Consider the following 11781-nt stretch of genomic DNA (forward strand, 5'->3'; position numbering starts at 1 on the left):
CTTCAGTTTATACATGATCTTTGCCAGGGGTGGGATTCATCTTGCCTAATTTCAAGGGTTGGACTAAGTCAACCAAACTGAATGATTTACATTTCTGTGTCCGTTTATCAAAGCCCCCATATGTGGGTCACTGCCTTGAGACACCACAGCTGTGAGCTGCAACTCCCTCGGGCACAAACTGTCCTTTGCAGAGGGGGATAATCGCATCCACTGGCTGTGTTCCTACTCATACAGCCCAGGATGCTGTTTGTCTTCTTTGTTGATGTCTCCTATTTTGTCCAATGAAACCTAAGGACCACCAGGGATTTTTCTGCAGAGCTGCAACCTAGCCAGGCAGTCCCTAACCTGTCACTGCAAACAGTTTGTCCACCTCAGGGTCAGGACTTTGGATTTGTCCTCGTTGAATTGTCCTTGTTGGATATTGTGAGGTTCCTGTTGGCCCATCCTTCCAGCCTGTTTTTTCTTGAAGAAGAGAACATTGTGAGGGATGGTATTGAAAGCCTTGCTAGAGTCCTGGTAAATGACACCCACTTCTCTCCCCTCATCCAGAGATGTGGTACTTTCCTCATAGGAAGCAATGAGGATGGTCAGGCATGATCTACCCTGGGTACATCCAGTCACCTCTTTCAGACACTCAGAAATACGATCCAACAGAACACACTGTGGAACACATTCCTCATCCTTTGGGCCAGGTTATGGGGTTTAACATCGCAATGAACTCCTCCCCTTACCCCTAGCCTGGCCAGTGGCAAGGGGTTCCTGCTACAGTGCTTCCTATAACATGCAACTTGAATCACAGGTTACAACAGTTTAAAGGTATATTCATTACAATTTCCACCCCTGGTCCCTTTGGACAAGGCCATTGGGTTTAACATTGCAATGAACCTCTCCCCTTACCCGTGCTCCAGCATGGACCATCCATGGACCACAGTCCTTCAGGGGTATACCTGCTGCGGCATGGACTTATCCACAGCCAAGGTATACGTGCTCCCATGTGGCCTTATCCATGGACCACTATTCCTTCAGGGGTGTACCTGTTCCAGCGTGGCCCTCCCCATGGCCACAGTCGCTTCAGGGGTCTACCTGCTGTGATGTGGACTTATCCACGGCCACAGATGCTTCAAGGTGTACCTCCTCTGGTGTGGACTTATCCACGGTCACAGACGCTTCGGGGTGTCTTGCTCCTATGTGGACTTATCCACAGGTCACAGTCCCTTTGACTCCAGTTCACACTGGAGTTCCAGCCTGTCCAGTACAGCAGCACAGAAACAGCAGCAATGCCCTGGCCATCTGCCAGACCAGGTGCATGGCTGTTGCCGCTATCAAAATGTTCCCAGGCACAGCAGAGTAAGATGATAAGGAGCAGAGCAAACAGCAAAAGCAGCCACTAACAAGCACTAAACTCTAACACACAGTGAGGCAAGCAAGCCCCATGGCAAGCACAGGAGCCTGTCAATTAATAGCTAAACAGCAATAACAGCTATAAATTTGATCTAGTACATTCCAATCTTTTCTCATTATCTCAAAACCTTTCTGCCCCACATTGGACACCAAAAAGGACTGTCATGGTTTAAGCCCAGCTGGCAACTAAGCACCACACAGCCACTCGCTGACTCCTCCCTTAGCTTTGCTGCTGGTTGAACCTGCAAACAAGAAAGTGGTATCTGACCAAGTGTGGGGGCAAAAGTGTGTCTATGCGTGCAGGGGGATGGCGCGTGTGCAAGGAAGGGCACGCTTGTGGGAGGGGAAATGTTCCTGGTCATACAGCCCAGGATGCTGTTGGCCTCCCTTGCTGCAGGGCACACGGCTGCCTCCTGTCCAGATTGCTGACCACCAAGATCTTCTCCACAGGGCTGCTCCCCAGCCAGGATGCCCTCAGCCTGTGCCTGTGGCATTGCCACAGTTAGTCCCTGTAAGGATACGTGGAGAATGTTTATGCTTTGAATTACCTGGCTAAGGGCCTTGCAAAAACGGGGATGACAAGGAAAGGGAGGAACACGAACACAAGCGGTGACGGGAAACAACCCTCACCAGTCTCGTTAACTGATGAGCCATCAAGCAGTTGCAGGTGCCACTCCTAGGAAGACCAGCTTGGACTTTGCAACTGATGGGATTGTCAGTCCGGAGGGAGATCCTGGACACTGTACTGGAAAGGGTGCCAGCTACTGGAGTGAATGGGGATCCCAGTACCAGCTACTGGAGCCAGTGGGGTCCCAGTGCCAGCTGCCGGAGTGAGCGGGGGGTCTCAGTGCCGCTACTGCAGCAGGTGGGGGTCTCGGCCACAAGACTTTGCCGTGGGAATGGTGTGTATCACAAAAACCAGCTACTGGGAAGGACTGATGTGAGTGAGGGCTCAGTGGCAGTGTCTGGAGCGGGACCATGGGTGACAGTCCATGTCCCTGGTGCTGGCGGGGGGGCAAATGTCTGTGTCTTCCTCAATTGTGGTGTGCACTCACCAGCAAACTTCAAGCTGGACCAGCCAGCAAGGAGGGGGTCCTTGGGGCTGGGCTGGGGTATCAGGGGTGACAAGGGTCCCGGGCACCCGAGGGGACCCGCAAGTGTGGGCTGCCTGTGGGATGAGCGTGTCAGTGCTGGGTGTTCGCAGCAAGCATCGAGATGGACCAGGGGACCCGTGGGGTGGGTCGGAGGGCTGGGATCTGGGCATGGGAGGGCATGCATTTGTGGGGGGAAGCGGGGAGTGGGCATGTCGAGGGGAGAGTGGGGGGAAAGAGGGATGGGGGGTGCCCACGCATTAGGGGGATCGTTCATGCCCCTCTGTGAGAGAAACGGGCCTGGGGACATGCGGAGAATGGGGACATAAGGGGAAGGGGGACGTGGTGTTTCTGCAAGGGGGTGAGGGGGGCATCCCTGGGGGACGGGATGTATTTTCGAGGGGGCCAGGGCATCCCTTTGAGAGGGGAAGAGGGACAGGGTAGGGCTCACTGAGGGAAACGGGGTCCAGGGCAGGTCCGTGAGGGGATGCTGGGGGAACAAGGTGCCCGTGGGAGAATGGGGGCTGAGGCTTGCTTGGGGGGGGGCGTTGACAAGCACGTCTGTGTGTCAGTGGTGCGTGTCCTTGTGAGAGGGCGGTGCAAGGGACATGCGTGCAAGGCCACGACGGTGCGTGTCTGCAAGAGGAGAACACAGGAGGTGGTGTGCGAGTTGGGGCACAGGGGTGGAGGGGCTGACCAGGGTGTTTCTTGGCAGGCCCTCAGATGAGAGGCTCATGGGGGGCGGTGGCATGTCCACGAGGGGCATGGGGAGAAGTATTTGGGGGGGATGCGCATGTGGGAGAGCAGCAGGGGCCATGGCAGGACTGTCGGGGTATGCGTACAGAGAGCTGCTGTAGGGGACATGTCCGTGGGTGGAGGAGCAGAGGAAGCACGTGAGCTGGTGCTCCAAGGGGGGGACAGGGCGATGTAGGGGTCATGTTGGGGCGGTAGGGACGGGAGGTGAGGGACCCACTTAGTGGACACAAGAGGGAAGGGGGAACCTTCTTAACATTCTTCATCGCAAGCCCCTGCTGCTAGAAGGGTGTTGATAACACACAAATGTTTTGGCTGCTGCTGAACGGTGCTTGCACAACATCAAGGCCTTCTCTTCTTTCCCACTCTGCCCCCACCGCGAGCAGGCTGGGGGTGGGCAAGAGGTTGGGAGGAGACACAGCCAGGACCTTCAAAGATCATCTGGTCCAACCCCCCTGCCACGAGCAGGGACATCTTGCACTAGATCAGGTTGCTCAAAGCCCCATCCAGCCTGACCTTGAGCACTTCCAATGACGGGCCGTCCACAACTTCTATGGGGCATCCACAACTCCTCTGGGCAACTTGTTTGTCATGGTTTCAGCTGGGATAAAGTTAATTTTCTTCTTAGTAGCTGGTACAGTGCTGTGTTTTGGATTTAGTGTGAGAATAATGTTGATAACACGCTGATGTTTTAGTTGTTGCTAAGTAGCGCTTATCCCAAGTGAAGGATTTTTCAGTTTCCCATGCTCTGCCAGCAAGCAGGTGTGCAAGAAGCTGGGAGGGAGCAGAGCCAGGACAGCTGACCCAAACTAGCCTTTGAACTTTGCTCAGTATATCAACTGGGGGAGTTGGCCGGGAGGGGCGGATCACTGCTGGGGCATTGGCCAGCGGGTGGTGAGCAATTGCATTGTGCATCACTTGTGTCTTCTTAGGTTTTATTTCTTTTTTTTGTTACATTCCTTTTCATTACAATTATTATTGTTATATTATTATTGTTGTTAGAGTTGTATTTTATTTTACTTTAGTTATTAAACTGTTCTGATCTCAACCCATGAGTTTTAACTTTTTTTTCCCCATCCTCCTCCCTATCCCACTGGGAGGGGCGGGGGGAAGGGGAAAGAGGAAGCAGCTGCGTGGTGCTTAGTTGCTGGCTGGGGATAAACCACAACATTGTTCCAGTATCTCAGCACCCTTCCGCACTAGATAACGTCATGCTCAGCAACAAAAAGTGAGATCAAAGAAGAAGGGGTGAGAGGATATCTCCCAAGGTGGGTGTAACTCTGAAACTGGCTGGGCAGGTGGGAGGTCGTGAGGGTTTGCTTTTGCATTGTTTGTTTTTTGCTCTCGTTCCTTCACTTATTAAACCATCTTTATCTCGCCTGCTCCGAGTTTTCGCACTTTGCTGCTGGCTGGCGTCAAACCACAGGCCATCTCTCTGGCTGGCATTTTCCTCCTCCCTCCCAGTCCCTGACTTTCACTTTCGGGCTCTGACTCACCCTTGTTTCCGGAATCGGAGGAGAGGGGCCAGCCACAGTAACAGGATAAAAGGCGGGGCAGGACCCAGGCTGCAACAAAGCTGTTGCAGCCGCAGGTGACGAAGACGACGGTGAGTCCCTTCCCCTAATCCCTCCTCCCCACCCCAGGCAAGCAGCCCTGGACACTGGGGCTGCGGAATGACTCCTTCTGACCCCAGCAAGTGACAGGGACCCCAGCAATTGATAGGGACCCCACCGGGTGGGAGAAGGAAGGGGTCCAAGGGTCTGCTCAGGCTCTGGGATGGAGCAATGGGTGGCTGGGAGCCTGTGTTCAACCCGCCCAGGCTTTGCACGCAAGTTAGGACTCGCCTAAGCTTGGACCCTATGCCCTAACCTTTCCTCTCCTCCCTACTGTGCTGGGAGTGCCCGTGACATGAGGGGCAGCCTCTTGTCCCCCAGTGGCAATCCCCTTGATGTTCCTGGAAGAGGGCAGGGCTTGTGAGGTCCTCAGAGAGGATTCAAAGCCCAGAAGTGGGCAGCGTCCATGGAGCTCGCCATTGCTGGAGCGAGTCCCGAGGTATCCGAGAGGTGGCAGTGGGGCGGCTTCTGGGTCTGGGCAGGGGATGAGCCGTTGTGCTGCCTCCACATCCGTGGGGTTTACTGGTGCCTGGCAGGGGCTGGGTGATGGCTGGGGCTGTGCAGGGGAAGGGCCTGGATTGGGTGAAAGCCCCCCTGCCACTGGCAGTCTCACCATCGGGGCGAAAGGCAAGTGTGGGCAAGCACCAAGCACATCCCTGGGAGAGGCACAGAGGGGAGTGAGAGGGGGTTTGATGGGGTCGGGCATAAGAAATTAATGAAGAAATTCCTAAGCAGCTCCCCTAAGCTTCAATTTCACCCCCTAACCTATCCTTTCCTTAGTGCTGGTGTGACTCTCGAGTCATTCCTCTTGCCCTAGAGCCCTGCCTGAGGCCATTGCTATGTCCCACACCCATTTTTGCATGATTAACCACTGAGCAAACTTCAAACTGGCGTTCCGGACATAATGCAGAGTACTCCCACTGTCCCACTGGGCTTTGAGGAGCTGAGCTATTTCTGTTGTGAGGCAAACGGGAAGGGGTTGTGCACCTCTTCTAAGTGTCATCACAGGATCGCTTGCAAGGGGCAAAAAGAAGAGGCGTGGTGGAAGGAATTTGGTGCAAAGCATGATTTGCTTGGAAAAATGAAGTAGGATGACAGTGACTGTCCCTGTTTGGACTGTGGGGCGTCCCCACGTTGTTAGCCAGCCCGTCTCGCCGTCTCCTCTGCAGGCTGCGTTTGCTGTCAGCAATGGCATCTGAAATCCACATGCCGGTGCCTGTGTGCCTCATTGCGAACACCCAGACGAGGGGGCTGGTGGTCCAGCAGGAGGCCCTGCAGGTGCTGTCGGAGATCACCCAGCCCGTGGTGGTGGTGGCCATCACAGGGCTGTACCGCACTGGCAAGTCCTACCTCATGAACAGGCTGGCTCGTCAGAGGAAAGGTGAGGGAGGTCCCAGGCCTGGATGGCCAAGGTACCTGGGTTTTCCTACTCTGTATTTAACACTGTTGAGACCCTTGCGTCCTCCGCACAGGTTTCTCCCTGGGCTCCAGCGTGCAGTCCCACACCAAAGGTATCTGGATGTGGTGTCTACCTCACCCCTGCCAGCCTGGACACACTCTGGTGCTGCTGGACACTGAAGGGCTGGGCGACGTGGAGAAGGTATGGAAGAAGCAGAAGCTCCCTTTGTGCATTCCCAGCACTTTGTGGAAGCTCTTGAGGGCCCAGCCATGGTGACCAGAGTCAAGGTGCTCCACCACCTATGGTGGCCTCCAGCCTGTGTGCTGGGAAGAGCCAGAGGCCATGGGAAAGGAGGCTGGGGTAGACAAGTTGCCCAATTCCTCTGCTTTTCTGGAAAAGTGCAGCAGAAGAGGAATGAGGAGCGCAGGAAGCACTTTGATAGAGGTCTGCGGGACCCTGAGAGTTAAGGGTTGAAGAGAAGCCCAGCTACAGAAAGATATGGCGATGGCATGGGGAGGATCTCTCCAAAACCTGGTCTTGCCATGGCCTGTTGGTTAGGGGCATTCAGGGTCTGGGGATGTGGTGCTTTGCTCATACTTAGGGGGTCTTGTTGATAAGAGCCAAGGGTTGTTGTTCCAGGGCGACACCAAGAACGACACATGGATCTTTGTGCTAACCATACTGCTCTCCAGCACCCTGATCTACAACAGCAGAGGCACCATTGACCAGCAAGCCATGGACCAGCTGCAGTATCCTTGGTGGGACAGCAGCACCGGGGATGCCCTCCTCTCCCTGTGTGGTGGGCTAGGGGCTGACAAATCCATGGTCTTCAAACAGCTGCAGAACCTTCTGGTGGTGCCCAGTGATGTGCTTTGAGTCCTTAGGAATCCCGTGTCATGGACCTCAGGGCTGAGGGTTTTTTCCCTCCTCCTTCTGGCAGTTCCAGGCTGTTCTCTGTCCCCGCAGAGTCTCCTCTCTTCCCCATGAAGTGCTGAGTGGTTGCAGGGTGGCGATGCCCCTGCATTCAGAGCTGAGGTCCCTGTTTCCTTAGCCAGCTCCCTAGCTATGTGGTGAAGCTGACTGAGCATGTCAAGTTGAAAGCAGCACCCAAGAAGAGTGAAGATGAAGTGGAGGATTCAGAGAAATTTGTCCTCTTCTTCCCGAGTTTCATCTGGGCTGTCCGGGATTTCACACTGCAGCTGAAGGTGGCTGGGAAGGAAATCTCTGCGGACGAATACTTGGAGAACGCACTGAAGTTAAAGGCTGGTAAGAGAATGGTGCTGTGCTGCTGGAGACATCCAGCCCCAGACACAGCAGCATTTCAGTGTAATTCAACAACAGCCCAAGCCCAGCGAACTTGCTCCGTGTCCTCTTACCCCACAGGGAGCGGCCCGGAGACCCAACGCTACAACCAGCCCCGGGAATGCATCCGCCAGTTCTTTCCGGATCGCAAGTGCTTTGTTTTTGACCAACCGGCCAGCAAGAGGGACCTGGTCCGCTTGGAGGAGCTTGAGGATGATGAGCTTGATCCTGAATACCAGCAGCAGGTGGAGAAATTCTGCAGCCACGTCTGGGAAAAGTCTCCACCTAAGACCATCCCTGGTGGCCACATCATAACAGGGCACTGTGAGTACTGTTGCCCAGAGGGTTGGATGGCCAGCAGCTCTTGGGAGTGTGTCTGGGGAAGGATCAGATGCAGATTCAAATGATGCAGGTGGGGAAAGGGAGAGCTTTTCTGCTGGCTGCTGTCCCTGCTTCTGGATTGGGAGCTTTGGAACGTTGCAGGCGGGGTGGGAGAGAGTTAGGAGAAGTTCAGGAAGACTCTGGCAGGGAGGCAGCAGGGATATGGCAGGACCCAGGGCCGAACGGGAGCCTGCGTTTTGTTCAGGCTGCAGATCTCTCATCCTTGGTCGTGCTTGGCAGTGCTGGGGAAACTGGCAGTGACCTACGTGGAGGCCATCCAGAGCGGGGCAGTGCCATGCCTGGAGAGTGCGGTGCTCGCCCTGGCACAGGTTGAGAACGCAGCAGCAGTGAAAGAGGCTGTGACGTTGTACCAGGATCTGATGGAGCAGCGGGCGAAGCTGCCGACGGAGACTGTTCAGGAGCTGCTGGAGCTGCACACCCAGTGCGAGCGGGAGACGCTGGAGCTGTTCATGGCACGGGCATTCAAGGAGGACATCTGCTCTTTCCAGGCAGAGCTCATAGTAGGTGGTCCCCAGCCTAGCCAGGATCCCCCAGGGACACCATCATCCCCTTAGCTTTGAGGAAATAGCATGGTCCTGGGGGACAGGGATCTCCCTGCCTCCTGCCAGAGGACACTGCTGTGCCCTCTCCAGAGGAGACTCAGTCCCAACGCCTGCTCTCACACTCTGCAGACTGGCAGTAGTCCCTGCTGCACTACCCCTTCTCCCTGGGTTCAAAAGCTGTGCTGCAACGGGGACGAAGCTCAGCCCTGCCCCCTCTCTTGCTGCAGCCCAGATGTGTCTCTGCCCTGGCTGGAAGCCTGGAGCCTTCCACGCTTCCCCTGTCCTGCTGACTAATTCTTGTCCCTGTGTTTTGTGAAGCCTGTGGTCCCTGGCATGCTCTCTGCTCCTGTGCACCTTGGTCCAGAAATGTCTGTGGGTGCAGAATGCCCTCCCCATCTGTCACCTCCCAGCCGATTACCCCACAGACTGGAGATCCCAATTCCCATGTCGACCTGGCTTGATTTTTGCCTAGCATGAGAGCGGGGGATGCAGCCCAGCCTGGGCTGATGCCTTCCCTCTGCATCTTTCCGGACAGCGCCAGGTAGAGGCAGTCAAGGTGAAGTTCTGCATGGACAACAAGCAGGCGTCCCGCAACAAGTGCGAGGCTGCTCTCAGGGACCTCTCCCAACACATGGAGAGACGAATCAGTGAGGGTGTCTACAGTGTGTCAGGAGGTTACCAGCTTTTCAAAGGAGACCAGCAGGCACTGGTGGAGAAATATTGGGAACTGCCTGGCAAGGGGTGGAGGTAGGAACAAGAGCAGCTCCCCTTCAAGGGGAGAGGCTCCATGTCCCATCCCCTTCCCCCAAGAAACCATTCCTCCCCAGCTGCTGTTTCTCCCCTTGATTCCTCTTCTACCTGTGGTCTTACAGGCTGATGCTGTCCTGCAGGAGTTCCTCCAAAGCAGAAAGACTCTGGCCAAAAGCATCCTCCAGACAGACCTCTCCCTGACAGAGGAGGACAAGGAGCTGAAAAGTAACTTCTGGGCTGGAGAAAGGCCACTGCCTGTAGAGGGCCAAGCTTGATGGAGGGGGTCAACAGTACTCCTTGGGGCCTGGGGGCTCAGCTTCTGCCCTTGCAACACCTCTCTTTCTCTGTCACCAGGTGAGCAAGACCAGTATGAGAGAGCTGAGCAGGAGAGGGAGGTCCAGAGGAAAAAGGGGGCTGAGGACAAGCAGAAGTTGCAGGGCCGGTTACGCAGCTACAAAGAGCACACGCTTCAGCTGAGAAAGAAGCTGGAGCATTGCTGTGTGAGGCAGCTGGAGGAGCACCAGAAGATGATCAGACATAAATCAAAGGTACCAAGTGGGAGAGCGCAGGTGCCAAGATGTGGCTAGCAGGCAGGAATGGCAGAGGGGTCCCAGCTGGGTCCCTCCCGTTGTTTCTTGGCTCTGGGCCCCTCTCACTGCATGCACCATGCCCTTACTGACAACCTGACTGTCTTCACAGGAGGGGAGTGCGTTGCTCAAGGACGGCTTCTGTGAAAAAGCCACCCAACTGCGCATGGTGACATATAGACTGGAGGAGGAATATCACTACAGCAGGAACAACTTCATGTCCTGGATCGGTGTAATGGTACCGATACTGTTAAGCTTGGCATTTGCCATACTTCGCCTTTGAAGACCATGAAGATTTTCTTCATAACCCCTGTAGTAACAAAGTAAGAGAGGTGTGTAGTGTCCTCACGTATAATTCTGTGAAATTTTGAAAGCCCTTCCTGCAAGATGCTTTGCCATAGGGTATGGAAGTGACCTCCACGTTCACTTGTACTGCACTATCTAGTGCTTTCATGCATGTCTCCTCCAGGAGAAGATGTTCTCCTCTTCCCTCCCAGAGCACCTGGTCTCTCACCTCGTCTGAAGGCATGGGGAACATCTAAAGCCAGGGTGGCCTGGGGCACAGAAAGACCATAAGGCCAGCAGGCAGGTCTGGGAGCATTTTGCCATGCTCAGAACATGTCATTGGGGGTTCTAACGCACCTCTTCTAGAGACCTCCTCACCAGGGCTATGGGAAACATGCCCGAGAGAGCTTAAGCTCATGTCCTAGGGTCACACTTACTGCAGCAGCGTGAAGCAGCATGGAGGTTGTGAGTAAACGAGGAATCCAGGTGGTGAGTGCTGCCTGGTTTGCTTGGCATCAGTCCTGGGCAGAGTGACCCAGAAGGAGTGAGCCCATGACCCAGGGAGCAGTGGATGAAAGCCATTCTCTGCTATGTAGCTGTTCCCACCCTGGTCCTTAGCAAGGCTCTTCTCACTTTGCAGCTGTGAGGAAGTTCTCCCCACAGGGCTGTTCTGCTCTCTGCTCGCTCCCCCTGTCTCCATGCTGCTCCCCGTTTCCTTTCTTCGGACCGAGAGATCCCCAAGTGCCCTTCCCACGGGTGTCTGGGGTGATACAGCAGGAGATGGCTGTAGAGGGTTCATGGGAGGCGTGTGTCCCATTGTACTCGTTTTGGCTGGGATAGAGTTAATTTTCTTCATAGCAGCCGGTGTGGTTCTGTGTTTTGGATTTGTTGATAACAAGCCCCTGTTTTAGCTGTTGCTGAACAGTGCCTGCTCAGCATCAAGACCTTTTCTGTTTCTCATCCACCAGCGAGCAGGCTGGGGGTGGGCAAGAAGTTCGGAGGGGACACAGCTGGGACAGCTGAGCCCAACTGACCAAAGCGGTATCCCAGACCATATGACACTGTGCTCAAGCAATAAAAGCTGGGGGAAAGAGGGAGGAAGGGAGGATGTTTGGAGTTATGGTGTTTGTCTTCCCAAGCGACCGTTACGCGTGATGGAGCCCTGCTTTCCTGGAGATGGCTGAACATCTGCCTGCCGATGGGAAGCAGTGAATGAATTCCTTATTTTGCTTTGTTTGTGCATGCAGCTTTTGCTTTACCTATTAAACTGTATTTATCTCTTTATCTATGAGTTGTCTCACTTTTACCCTTCCCGTTCTCTCCTCCATCCCCCAAGATGTGTGGGGCTTAGCTGTCTAATGGGATTAACCCATGACACTCATGGACAAAGGGGTTTCCCTCCTCCCTACAGGGAATTAAATTTCAGCTGCACCATGAGAAGAAGCAGGGACACCAACCGTTCCAGTAACATGAAGGTGTAGAGGTCTTTGAGTTCTTATGGACAGAAGGGCTGGTCCAAAGGCAGTCACCCCAGTGGCACCAGCCCTGAAATGACTTTCCTGCTGTGTGGGCACTCCATCCCTGCAGGGGAGGTCTGCATGTGACAGAGGAAAGTTTGCAGAGCACAGCCCCTGCTCACCCAGCAAGGTCCTGGGG

At 54.8% G+C, this 11781-nt stretch overlaps 1 protein-coding gene across 1 annotated transcript; it reads left to right on the forward strand.

Moving 5' to 3' along the window:
• Positions 1–5993: 5993 nt before the first annotated feature.
• On the forward strand, positions 5994–10842 carry LOC127029027 (guanylate-binding protein 1-like). The gene is made up of 10 exons (XM_050914696.1): positions 5994–6239; positions 6331–6458; positions 6897–7006; positions 7321–7523; positions 7641–7883; positions 8181–8461; positions 9039–9244; positions 9369–9478; positions 9608–9801; positions 9953–10842. The coding sequence occupies exons 1-10, from the start codon at positions 6047–6049 to the stop codon at positions 10121–10123; spliced, it is 1839 nt and encodes a 612-aa protein (XP_050770653.1). The 5' UTR covers positions 5994–6046; the 3' UTR covers positions 10124–10842.
• Positions 10843–11781: the final 939 nt, after the last annotated feature.

The sequence above is a fragment of the Gymnogyps californianus genome, unplaced genomic scaffold, assembly GCF_018139145.2.
Source record: "Gymnogyps californianus isolate 813 unplaced genomic scaffold, ASM1813914v2 HiC_scaffold_62, whole genome shotgun sequence".
NCBI lineage: Eukaryota > Metazoa > Chordata > Aves > Accipitriformes > Cathartidae > Gymnogyps > Gymnogyps californianus.

What these genes read in the sequence shown, in the direction of transcription:
- LOC127029027 (XM_050914696.1), top strand. Translation starts at nt 6,047, where the DNA reads ATGGCATCTGAAATCCACATGCCGGTGCCTGTGTGCCTCATTGCGAAC. An exon ending in CTTTCCAGGCAGAGCTCATA is followed by an intron (nt 8,462 to 9,038) that starts GTAGGTGGTCCC and finishes CTTTCCGGACAG; the next exon opens with CGCCAGGTAGAGGCAGTCAA. An exon ending in GGAGGACAAGGAGCTGAAAA is followed by an intron (nt 9,479 to 9,607) that starts GTAACTTCTGGG and finishes CTCTGTCACCAG; the next exon opens with GTGAGCAAGACCAGTATGAG.